Source organism: Gambusia affinis, linkage group LG17 (genome assembly GCF_019740435.1).
Source record: "Gambusia affinis linkage group LG17, SWU_Gaff_1.0, whole genome shotgun sequence".
Taxonomy (NCBI): domain Eukaryota; kingdom Metazoa; phylum Chordata; class Actinopteri; order Cyprinodontiformes; family Poeciliidae; genus Gambusia; species Gambusia affinis.
Window position 1 is genome coordinate 2301634 of NC_057884.1, and position 12506 is coordinate 2314139.

General features: G+C 41.7%; 1 protein-coding gene across 1 annotated transcript in view; it reads left to right on the forward strand.

Moving 5' to 3' along the window:
* The window catches only part of grk3 (G protein-coupled receptor kinase 3), a 68409-nt gene extending 57571 nt beyond the window's left edge, over positions 1-10838 (forward strand). The window contains exons 15-21 of the mRNA XM_044144275.1: positions 1217-1317; positions 2100-2166; positions 3123-3218; positions 4732-4894; positions 5346-5482; positions 6110-6223; positions 6304-10838. Coding sequence (XP_044000210.1) covers positions 1217-1317; positions 2100-2166; positions 3123-3218; positions 4732-4894; positions 5346-5482; positions 6110-6223; positions 6304-6465 — 840 coding nt within the window. The 3' untranslated portion in view covers positions 6466-10838. The remainder of the gene's footprint in view (positions 1-1216; positions 1318-2099; positions 2167-3122; positions 3219-4731; positions 4895-5345; positions 5483-6109; positions 6224-6303) is intronic.
* The last annotated feature ends 1668 nt before the right edge of the window (positions 10839-12506 follow it).

The following is a 12506-nucleotide window of genomic DNA, read 5'->3' on the forward strand; positions in this document are numbered from 1 at the left end:
CATGAAGTTGACCTTGTTGCCCTTTCCTTTAACATGGATATCTAGAATCGTCTCTCTGAGCTCCTCAAACACATCAAGTCATTGCTTTCTCTGGTCCGGTCTCAGATTGGTGCACACAGTAATACAAATGTACCCAGTGGAAGTTTATCTGTAAAGGCTGTGAGCGGGTCTATCGGTCAGCCATCTGATTTCACAGCAAAATTTGGCAGTTGCCGACTTTCAGACCTTTGTGGAGGCAGATCAAATCAGTTTCTCAGCCCAAGTTTAAGGAATTCAGGGCTTATCAGTTCAGCCCTACTTGAAACAAGTATCAAAACAAAGATGTGGTTAGCAGAAATGGAGGTTTTTTGGTTTGTGAAGACATCATTTGTAAAGAACAACTCAGTCGATCAACCTCAACTCAGTGGCAGTTTAATTTCTTTCAAATGGAAACTGGATACCATTATAGTGGCTGTCCAAGCAAATGTCCCGCTTAGAACGAAGATGCAGCTTGAACTTTGCAGTAATCCCGTTTATCATTTGATTTTGGGAATCCACTGCTGCATCTCTATAATCCACAGTAATGCTGCCTGAAGGATTAACTCTGCTCTAACACCTGTCAGACTCCAAAGTGGGATGAAGAAAGATGTTGACAAAAAATCAGTGAAAGAAACACAAGCGCAGCTGTTTGAGTTGAAACCAGATATTTACATACAGGCATATCCTTTTTGTCTCTCGGTGACATTAAATCAGAACATTTCCTCTTTTTATGCCAGCCAGGATTACTAAAGCTAACAAAGATATTCTTTGATGATATCTTTCTTTCTTCAAAGTCTGTACACTTAGGTATTCGTCTGAAGCAATTTAGCCAATCCCAGGAGATAATTTAATGTTTAGTCTTTTGAAAGCAACACCTTCTATGAGTGACATAATTGTCAATTTTAATTGTACACAATTAAAAAAAAGAAAAAAGAAACAAAATCTTACTATTGTTCCAGTTGGTTGTTTAGAAATAAAGTTACCCAATTGACAGGAGAAGTTTAGCCTGATTTAATGTAAGATAATATGTATAGGTAGCAAAGTTTTATTCAAGAACACCGAGGTCTCCTGCTCCCAAGCAGATGGCTTGATGTTTTGTTTTTCTCAAAATATGGTAATAGGTGCAAATGATGCTGTTTTATCTTCAAATGATGTCAGACTGTGACGTGCCGTTCTGTCTCCTGTCTGTTCCCTGCAGAATGTGGAGCTCCCAGATTCGTTCACCCCGGAGCTCAAGGATCTGCTGGAGGGATTGCTCCAGAGAGACGTGTCCAAGCGGCTCGGTTGCCAGGGCCGGGGGTACGACAACCACCCACACGAAATGTCTGTTAACACCAATGGTGATATCTAGATGGACCTGGGGTGTCAAAACCTTTTTGTCACATGGGTCAAAGATCTTCAGCCAGAAAATATCAGCAATCTGCTTCTTTTTTTCCCACACTCAGCAATAACCTAAACATGAACCATGTTAATTAAACAAATATTCACTTCTGTTTTTGTAGGAACCAGATTGTAGAGCCACAACTTCAAATGTTTTCTTTGTTAAATTCAAGGACTCGGTTGAAAAAGACTGAAAAATCATTTCTGTTTTCAGCAATATAAACATTATCTAGGTCTGCCTTGATTCGCTGTTTCCAGCCAAGTTTCAATACATCAATTAACAGCAGATTTGGCTGCACCAAGGCGTGCGTAAGTCAGTGAGTAGATGTAGTTACCATGGCAATAGAAGAAAATCAGAAAGCTTGGAAAAGACGATCACTTTGTGTTGCATCTTTTGTACGTAGATTCCAGTCATGAATGGCTGTGTTTACATTGTATCAAAGGGATTTATCTTTGAGACAACTTATCAAAGATATGATATAAAATATTAACCAAACAGTGAGGGATGTGCTCACTTGTGTGAAACGCTGAGATGAGTAGATGAGTCGTGGTGCACTGAGTGATCTGATGGGTGAAGTCAGTGCTGTCATTTTACATCAGGGCCTTTTACAGGCTGGATGAAGTTGTCACAGACCAGCAATGTGGGCAACACTGCCACCTTGTGCTGAAATGAGGCGTGTCATGTTGTGTCTCCCATCTAGAGCGCTAGAGGTGAAGGAGCATCAGTTTTTCAAAGGTATCGACTGGCAGCAGGTGTACCTGCAGAAGGTGAGTGAGCTCCGTCACGTTTCTGATGAGCCCGAGGTTCATTCCCACTAAATACATGTCAGCTTTATGATTCTGGGTATTTTGTCCAGACATAATGTGGATCTAGGCCAGAGGTGTCCAAACTTTATACTCCGTGGGCCAAACTTGCAAAGTTGAAAGCCCTTTTTACTAAAAATAATAATAAATAAATAAATAAAAAAACAACCTAGCAACAAATAGAAAAACATTTTTAGAAAGCCTTTGGCATATTTAGCCAAGTTTGAGTCAAAAGTTGCTGGATTTGGTGACCTTATCTATTATAATTTTCAATGTTTTTTTGTTTGTTTTTGCTTTCATTTTGATAAAAGAAAATACATTCAGTACCTAACACTCTTTATTTAAGAGCATATAAATTAAGCCAAGTTTCATTGCACAGCACATTTCAGCAACAAAGCAGTTCAAAGTGCTTTACATCATTAAAAAACACCATGTAGTCACCAATTATGAAATAGGCAGCAAACATAACATCCTGTCAAACGTCACCAAGCAAATTCACATCAAATATACTGATCAATGCTCCAGTTATTATGAATCCAAGGCAGCTGTAAACTGTTGGGGTTTTGGTTTTATTTAAACAAACTCAGTGTTCCGGCAGATTTTTAGTTTGCTTGAAGTTTGCTCCAGATTGAAGGATCATAAGAACTGAATGCTGCTTCTGCTTTACTGATCACTGATAACCTTCCAAGATGATGGAGCATGTCCATCTGCATCGGGTCCGTTCGGTTTTCAGGGAGTTGCACTAAATTATCTCAACTCTTATGTTCTGTTTGTAGCTCAGATCTGGTCAGGTGGAGGTTTCTATGGTTACCACAGCACTACAGAGTTGTGGCTTTGTTGTTCCTCTTGCTCTCTGTGTCTGTCTTAGCGTTGTGTGATTGTTTCAGCTGACATTCGTCCCTCTCTTCTCCGCCCTGCAGTACCCCCCTCCTTTAATCCCGCCCAGAGGAGAGGTGAATGCTGCGGACGCTTTTGACATCGGCTCATTTGATGAGGAGGACACCAAGGGCATCAAGGTAAAACAATTCCTGGAGCATCCGCACGCCTCATTTCTAATCCTCTTATCTACCACTGCAGCTGCTGACGGGACTTTGAGTGTCCCATCGTCGGACACAGCTTTTACGTTTCAGAATCCCATCCTCCTAGATAGGTTGAAATAATTTTAAAAAAGCCACTGCTACATGCAGAGGTCTCTGAAACCTGAAGAGTTCTCAGTTAACCGGCGGAGTAAAGAGTTTATTCATTAGCGAGCTGCTAATCCTGAAACTTACCAGAAATAACCTGTTCTCTGGCTTTGAGAAAGACACAAAAGATTCAGTCGAGATTTTCAGTGTAAAAATGGTGGAAATCTGAAAATGACATGCTCAGCGTTATCTGTCTAAAGTGTTCATAGGATCCTTCTGTATAAGAATTAGTGTATACATCACTTCATATAATTGGTTGTAGTAAGAAATGTTTGTTACTAATATTATCAATTAATAAATATGCTAATATTTAACAAATATTAGCATATTTGTTAAATATATGTTAATATATTTAACAAATACGAACTTAATCCAGTGATTTAGTTCGTGTTTGTCCATTTTAGTCTTCTCTCTGTTTGAGGGAGTTCTAATGGAAACTGCAACCAGATGATAAATTCTTCATTTAAATTTCAACTTGTGTTTGAACAACTCTTTGTTCGGGGTAGAATCATCCAGCTCAGATGGGGTTAGTCAAAGTAAGTCAGATCGTAGAATCAGTCTTCTTCAGACAGCTATCGTAATGCACTGCGGTTGTTTTCCAAACACCAGGAGGCGCACTTTCACTATCGACTTTACATGCAAACAAGCAATAGTAAAGACTTTCTGAGCACGGCTGATGGGAAAGTTTTTTTCAAATGCTGCCCCCAGACAGAAGGGCGCCCTAGATGGGGAGCCATGTAAAGAGCTGCCACAATAGTAGATAAAAAGCCTTTTATCTCAAACGTTTTGTGCATCAGATAATTTTTATATTCTCAAAATGAAAGACAACATATTTTTCTAAGCAATGAAAAGAGTTCAACTCCTTAGTAAATAATGACTCATTTGATATGATGTACTTTTTACATTTGAAGACCTGCAGTATCTAGCAGTCATTAGCTCAATCATTCAATCAAGTTTATTTGAATGGAACATTTCAGCAACAAAGTGTTTTGCATCATAAAAACACAAAACTCATAAAAGTCATAAAAACAACATACATTTCTCATCAATTGAGAAACCATTAACAGACATTGCATATTGCCGAGTGCCATCATAAATAAAACAGTGGTGATGACCTTTAATGCCAAGTCAGCAGAAAGTAAATCAGGTTTTTGACCCTGCTAGCCAAGCAAACCTATAGAGTTAAACAGATAACTGTTAAAGACCAAACTAGGTGCTGGAGGAAAGCAGCTGGATTCAGAGTCTGATGAAGTGCTTGACCCAGGCAGAGTCTCTGCTCTTTGTCTTTTTTTTTCCTGTTGTCATGGTGACGTCGCTGCTCTGTCTTCTGTCCGTCTCACTGCAGCTGCTGGACAGCGACCAGGAGCTGTACAAGAACTTCCCTCTAGTCATATCAGAGCGCTGGCAGCAGGAGGTGGCTGAGACGGTGTACGAGGCCGTCAACCTGGACACGGACAAGATAGAGGTTCGCAAGAGGGCCAAGAACAAGCAGCTGGGCCATGAGGAGGGTAAGACCGCCGGTCCTGGAAACAGGCCCGTCACCATGGCGACAAATTGCCCCAGAAATGGTTGCGGTAAAAGATGATGTTGCTGTTTTCAAACCATTTTAATTATACGTAATGGCAATGATAAAATAATGCAAATACATCTTCTCAAAGATCAATAAACTTTATTTTCCACCAGATGTTTAACGCTAAAACTGGAAGACATTTTATAGATCCAAAACAAATGAACAAATAAAATGAATTATGAAGTCTCTGTAAACAAAGCATCAGACTAAAAATGTTTATCATCCAGTTTTAGGTAGATAAGAGAGGATCAGTCATGCAAATGGAAATCATTGAACCAATTTTAATTTATAATGTGAATAGTTGATCTATTGCTTATTGTGACCAGCTTATCCAGAACACCTTGTGTCACCTTCTAACTGTGTGTGTGTATGTGTGTGTGTGTGTGCAGACTACGCTTTTGGGAAGGACTGCATAATGCACGGCTACATGCTGAAGCTGGGCAACCCGTTCCTCACCCAATGGCAGCGCCGCTACTTCTACCTGTTCCCCAACCGGGTGGAGTGGAGGGGAGAGGGCGAGTCGCGGGTGAGTGTGCAGTACATTGCTCTTCATGTTCCCACCGTCTCTCTGCTCCCTCTCTCTCTATGTGTGTTTGGGTGTGTGTGTGTGTGAGAATCTCGTTTGTCTCTTTGCTCATTTGTCCCGTCTCACCTCTGAAGGAAAAGTGGCTAAAGACTTTAAAAATGGTTAAAGACAGGGTGAGTGTCTCTGCTGTCTGCTTCACCTGCCTGCTCTCCACCTGGCAGTACATGTGTTTCCTCCTCCTCCTCTTCCTCCTGCTGCAGTTAGATGAGGAGCAGCCTTCCCTTAGTGTTGCCCAGGAGCTCACTCGTCTGTTAACACAACCTGTGGTGTCCCTAGACCAGTCCTAAGAAAAATCCTCCATGCCAGTTCTGATTAGGGCTGAAACATTTAATCAGCTTCATTGTGATTAATCTGTTGTTGACATAATCAGTGATTGGCCAGAAAACTGTAGTCGGTGCGCCCCTATTTAAAATCTTAATGTTTCATTAGAACCATGGACAGCAGTTCCAACAGAATGTAAGGAACTGGTTTGAGTCTAAGGAATTCTGGATCCAATCGGCAAAGGCCTCAAAACATTTCTGATGCTACATGTTACCTCATGTGTTACTCATCGACTTTTGTTCACAGCAAAACCTGCTGACCATGGAGCAGATTGTGTCGGTGGAAGAGACGCAGGTTAAAGACAAGAAGTGCATCCTGCTGCGCATCAAGGGAGGGAAGCAGTTTGTCCTGCAGTGTGAGGTGGGTGGCTTCCTCGTTATGTCCGTTCCAACCAGCGACGCTTCGAGCCCTGCTGACCCGTTCTGTTGTGTTTCCCTCAGAGCGACCCAGAGTTTGTGCAGTGGAAGAAGGAGCTGAACGAGGCGTTCACAGAGGCCCAGAAGCTGCTGCGCCGCGCGCCCAAGGTGATCGGGAAAGGCCGAGCCGCCGTGGTGGAGCTCTCCAAACCGCCGCTCACACACCGCAACAGCAACGGCCTGTGAATAAAAGGAGCACATACCTTTCTATATCTATACACACACACACACACACACACACAGTCACGCAAACATGTAGACACATACACTTTTCGCACCACATCATTTCTGCAAGACATCGGCCCCAACTTCATGGCGACGCCTCGCAGTGTGTGCGGACCTGCCAGCCCCTTACCCAATCGGCACACACACACACACACACGCCATCAGAGGAGGTTCACCAGTTTCTTTTCCGTTTCATCCACGGGACTCTACCAGTCACGGAGAGGAGAGGCGAGGCGGGGCGGACTGAAAGAGAGCAGATCCCTCTGCATGGATGTGACGAGGATTTGTCAGACCGGTCCTCCACCTTCCCCGGCTCTCCTTCATCCCCCCACACCTCCAGGGTCACCCCTCCTCACTTGAACCGGATCTCCTGGAAGAATCTTAAAAACGACTGCGAAACGAAATGGAGTTTTAAGCGTCAGATACAGCAGGAGGTCCAATCAGAGAGAATTCCTCTTTCCCAGGCAATGCAGAAGGGGCGGGGCTACTGCGGGGAATGTACAAACAAATCTGCTGCTCGACTCTATCCTGTCCCCCCGTCCCTCTTACCACCAACCCCTCCTCTCAGTTACTGAAGTGTGCAAAGTGCCAACATGGATATTTTACTTGAGTCACCTGAGCGGCCGGTGGGAGCGCCCCGTCCCTCTGGACCCTCTCAGGGTGTTTGTTGGCGGCCGATTTATCATTCCAGTCCTGAAAAACAAGAGGACCAACAGACTCTTTTCAGATTGGCTCCTGTTTCCAGTCAGTTTCCATGGCGACCGAGATTCCATTGGCTGTCAAACAGCAACGGGTTGCCATGGGAACTGTGAAGACCAATGTACCTGAGGATGGGCAGCCGTGGATGATGACTTGTGTTAGGCTCGCAGGAGGGGCGGGGCATGTTCAGTGTATATAAACAACCCTTTCTCTGTGCATCCCAATGTTTTGGTCCAGTGTGTTTGCATTGTCAGAGGACCTCTCTATCTGCCTGTTCAAAAGCCTCGCAAGGCTTCACCCCAACACAGGAGGACGGGGATGTTCTCTCTCTTTCTGCAGAGTGTGTGAGGGCATAAGGTGTGTGTGGAAGAGCTGGTGTCGGTGCTGTGTTACGTCTGCTGGGCTGTTTCCAGACGGTGCCATCACACAGACACACGCATTCTAGTGGTTTTGCAGATTCAGCCGGTGTTTGTCGTCAGAGGGAGCACAAGTTGGACGAGGAGGAGCTGAAGCTGAGAGAACGTTTTACAAACAACCTTTGGTTTTATTTTATTTTTCTGGCTTTTGCTCTTTGACCTCCGAAGGCACCTGGAGGACCAATCCCAACCTGCTACACAGTCTGCCAATAACAACATTATTCTCAAATATAGTCATAATATTGGGTTCAAGATTTTTAGCAATATTTTTGGTAAAGCTACAAATTCCATTTTTTGTTTTGTTTTTCACAGTGGTATAACAGTTTCGGTTTTAAGGAATTTAATTATTTAGGAAAATATCAGTCCAGGTTTGACGAAACCACTATGGTTTAATAAGAACTGCTATAGAAGTGAAAATGCTCCCTTTCTTGGATTTCACAAACAAAATAAAAGTTTCAGAAATCGCATTGTGTAGAATTATCAGGTTTAGGTTTAGCCCAAGTACTGGACAAAAAAACTAAATCCACGCAGTCCAGGCTATCTTAAAAAACTGAAAAAGCCATCTGTAAGAAGCATCAATATCTAATGGTGCTAGTAATGCTAAATTTACCAACATTAGCTGCTGATGATGCTTGCAACTGATTATGCTAACTTTAACAACATTGCCCATTAATATTTCTTTTGATGTCTGATGCTATTTCAAGCAATGTTAGGAGCTCAACGAGAATAATGCCAACTTTAACAGTATTAGCCACTAATGCTGCTTGTGGCTAATAATTCTAACTTTAGCAATGTTAGCCTGCAATGTTGCTTGTGGTTAATGATGCTAACTTTTGCAGTTTTAGCAGTTAGTGATGCTTGTGGCTAATAATGCTAATTTTAGCATCTTCAGCTCCTAACTTTACTCACATTAGCATCATTAGCAGCTAGCGGTTTTGCAGTTGCAGTTTTCTATTGAGTTTCCAAAAGGCTTCCACATAAGCTATTTAAAGGTACCACCAGCCTCTATAGTTCTGACTAGGAGCCAAAAAGAAGTCTGTCTTAGCCAATTCTATATCAACACACGACCACTCTAGTACTACTTCCTTTCTCACTACAAAATAAGAGTCTCCGACACACCAGAGTCTCATGTTTTGCTTAAATGACGAATATTCTGTTTTATCCTAATCTCTGGCCAAAAGTGTGACCCCCCTCCCACCCCCCTTTAATTGAAAGCACCACATTCATTCTGCTAATCCACTTGAGTGATAACACTCTTCGGTGTAGAAGTTGTTACACACCTGGTCAGTAACATAAACGTTATGCTGCTTTGTTGACTTGTTCAGTTTGTTTGTGCAAACCAACTGACTGAAGTAGAGCCTTTTCTCAAGTCCAACTGGGACGAAGTCAAAGTTAGACTTTTCACATTTCTGTCTGTAATTTTCATAATCTGTATTCCATTTAAAAACATTCAATGTTTAAAAAGGTTCACCTAATTTCGTTCCATTTTAATATGCATCAGCTGCATGTCCTAACTATATATAAGGCACAGGGAATCTTTTCTTTCTGAAATGCTGCACGCCGTTTTTGAAAGCTCCTTCAGTTTGACTTTGTAGTTGCCATATCTGGAGCAAATGTGAGAGACGAAGCTAACTCAGCTCATCCAGTCAGCTTTAAATCATGTCACGTTTAGAGCAGAAAGCCGAACACATCAGCTGTCTGTTCGGCTCCCGTTCATTCGTGTTTTGTGTTTTTCATGACCCGGTTCGGTCGGGGCAGAAACATGTCGAGCACTGGGGCGTTTACGGGACGGGTTGTCACACAGTCGCAGTGTTACCGGATGTGCAACAGAAGGAGAAATCTATTGTAATTTCAGGGTTTTTATTTTATTTTTTATGCAGTACAATGTCCTTGTTGCAGAACTGTAATGCGAAAAGCTTCAGTAGAAAAAAGGGTTGATTTTGGTAAATAGCTTTTTTTCTTCTTTTTTTTTGATAGCCTTTTTTTCGTCAGGGGGAAATCGTATCACGTTGTAGAGATTTTTGCCACCTCTTAAGGTGTCTTTTATTTTTATAAACCAAAATGGTTTTTATTGTTTTATTGAAAGTCATGTTATTGCACCTTTTTAGCCCAATGTGTTACTTACCAGTTGTTAAATGTGCCAAATAACTTTTTATGTTTAAAATTTTGTTGTTGTTGAAATGAAGCGGTGGAACTAACCGGAAGTTGGACCTTTGCTTCTCGTCACGGACGCGTCAGCAGCCAAAACGATTGAAAATCCACTCACAAACTTTTTAAGGAGGAGATTTTATTAGAAGGGTACAAAACTGTGACCAAACGTTTCTCCACTGGTGTTTGTGTGTCGGGGTGTGCGTGCGTGTGTGTGTGTGTTAGTGTGTTCGGGTTGTCGTGGGGGATCCTGAAAACACACACCACCTGGTTCCGTGTACTTGTTCCTGAAAGTTTTTTTTTTTCTCTCTCTCCTTCACACTGTGTGTAAGTCGTGAGTATTGGGAGATACGTGAGCCTCATTAACGCCTCGTATCGCCATCCGGTGGACGTTTTACTTTCTTTCTACGTCACACGCAGATTTCCCTCCCTCGGACACACGCTCAACACGATTTTAAAAAAGGACAGCATATAGGAAAAAAATATATATATAGTATATATAAATATATGTGTATATGAAATGACAAAACGCTCTAGGTTTATTTAAAAGATTTAATGTAGAAAACAAAATGAACTTGTCGATGGGAGGTCGGGGATGTTGATGTGAGTATAATTGTTTGTGGTGATGACTTCAGCTTGAATCTTGCACATAAAAAAAAAAGACTTATTAGAGATATTGTACCTGCGAGTTCCAGATGATTATTTTTGTTCAGACACCAGACTCTGTGCTTTTTTTCATATTTATTGTGTGCATGGGGAGCCGGAAGCCGACGTCTCTCCTCCACACGTCGGAGCTCTTCGGCCGAGGCTTACTGTAGAAAACCCCTCCAGTTTACACACGTCTGAAACTCTTCTCGTTTTCACACGCCACAAACACAAATACTACTGCTTTTGGGTTATTCAAATTAAGGTAAAAGAAGAAAAAAAAATACTGCTATCTGACTGATATTATTCAGTGAATATTCTAAAGTTTATTTTGTTTCAACGATTCTTTTTGTTTTTGAGATAGAAAGTTGCGTGTTGGACTGCTTGTAAGAACAGTTCAGGAATAAAAACGACTTTTTCTGTGTTGCCTCTTGTCATGTTGCATTTATTTTGTATTTGACTCATTAATTTAAAAGTCTTTGTTTCATTTCCTCATAGTCCCCATGACTGTCAACAAAAGTGTATTTCATACATTGGTGTCCTCAGGACGGCCTGGTCAAACAGTATGGTGGGTCGGGTTGCCCTGCAGTGTCTGTGACAGATTTGCTCTCCAAGAGGTGAAAATTTTTAACTTCATCTCAAATTTGTTCTAAAAAAATATTGAAGCTGGTATATACAATCAAAACACAGAATGATATATTCAAAGTGTTTATTTCTGTAATTTTGAAGATTGCGTTTGAGAACTGATGGAAAAATACATCAAATATATTTAAAGGGGCAGTACTGTGTGTTTTCCAGGCACATAGTTCCATTTTGTAGCACAGTGAAATAACTGTTGCTTTCAGGTGTTTATAAAAATGTTGCATAATCAAATATGACTTCAGAGAAATGTGACTTTCTGATTTAATGCCTTAAAATTGGGCCTCTGTCTCTTTAAGAAACTCCTGCTCTTTCTGAAACTCCACCTTCAGGATGACATCACAACATGGCTCCTCTATTAACCCTTTGACGTTTTTAACAGAGTTGCTCTGACAGATATCTCCTATGATGAGCTCAGCTGATGCTCCGTTCCTGATTGCTGATTGCTGCTGGCTAGTCTGAAGGAGCTGAGTGGAGGAGTGATGGAGAGCTGAAGCAGAAGCTCTGAGGAGTCGTCGTCGTCCTCGAAGGAAGAACTAGGTCCACCCAGGCGTTTTGCACAGCTGAATGGTTGCCACGGGAGACTCAAGAATTTCTTAAACATGCGTAAAGGAATTAAAGCAACACTCCAGGTGTGTTTCTGATGAGGGAGTCATTTTAGAATATAAGGCAAAGCTCCATAATACTGCCCGTTTGGTGGCCTTAACCTTGGCTGCTTGGTTTCCTGTGAGCCTCAACTTTCCTGAAGGATAATTCAGATCAGTTTGGAAAGCAATCAGTCACGGTTCAATCGATTTCCAGAGCTGGATAAGAGTGGTAAAATAAAAAGAAGTATGGAAAAATATATGTTTTCACCATTTTTCTCCTTGCCTGGTAGTTCAGTAGACTCAGTTTGATTGGGGACCAAAATTGTAACATTTCGTTGTATTTCCAGCTGCTCTGGTTCGCATTCGTGTTGCACTGTGTCAAACAATCTAAACTATTGAAAAGCTTGTTTCTTTCCTCACCTGTGGTGGCGCTGCATCAAAAACCACTGAAAAAAACTTATAAGTAAAACTTCCTTCTTCGTGAAATGTAAACACAACATGGAGAGACATTAGACTGGAATAGTTGCAGGATTTCTTGATTATCTTTGATAAAAGACCAACACTGTTTTTTTTTCCACGACTGTTTCTAACTCTAACACGTTTTTGGTTGTATTTACCCACAATGCCCTTTGCTGTCCACTTCCTGAACTTGTTCTTTCATTTCATTTCCAAATAAACGTTCTCCGTCCGTTTGGCATTCACATAAGCATTTGAATTGCACCGGATTCCCTTAAACCAGGGGTCTCAAACTCCAGTCCTCAAGGGTCGCTGTCCTGCAGTTTTTAAATGTGCCACAGGTACAAAACAGTGGAATTAAATGGCTTAATTACCTCCTCCTTGTGTAGGTCAGTTCTCCAGAGCCTTAATG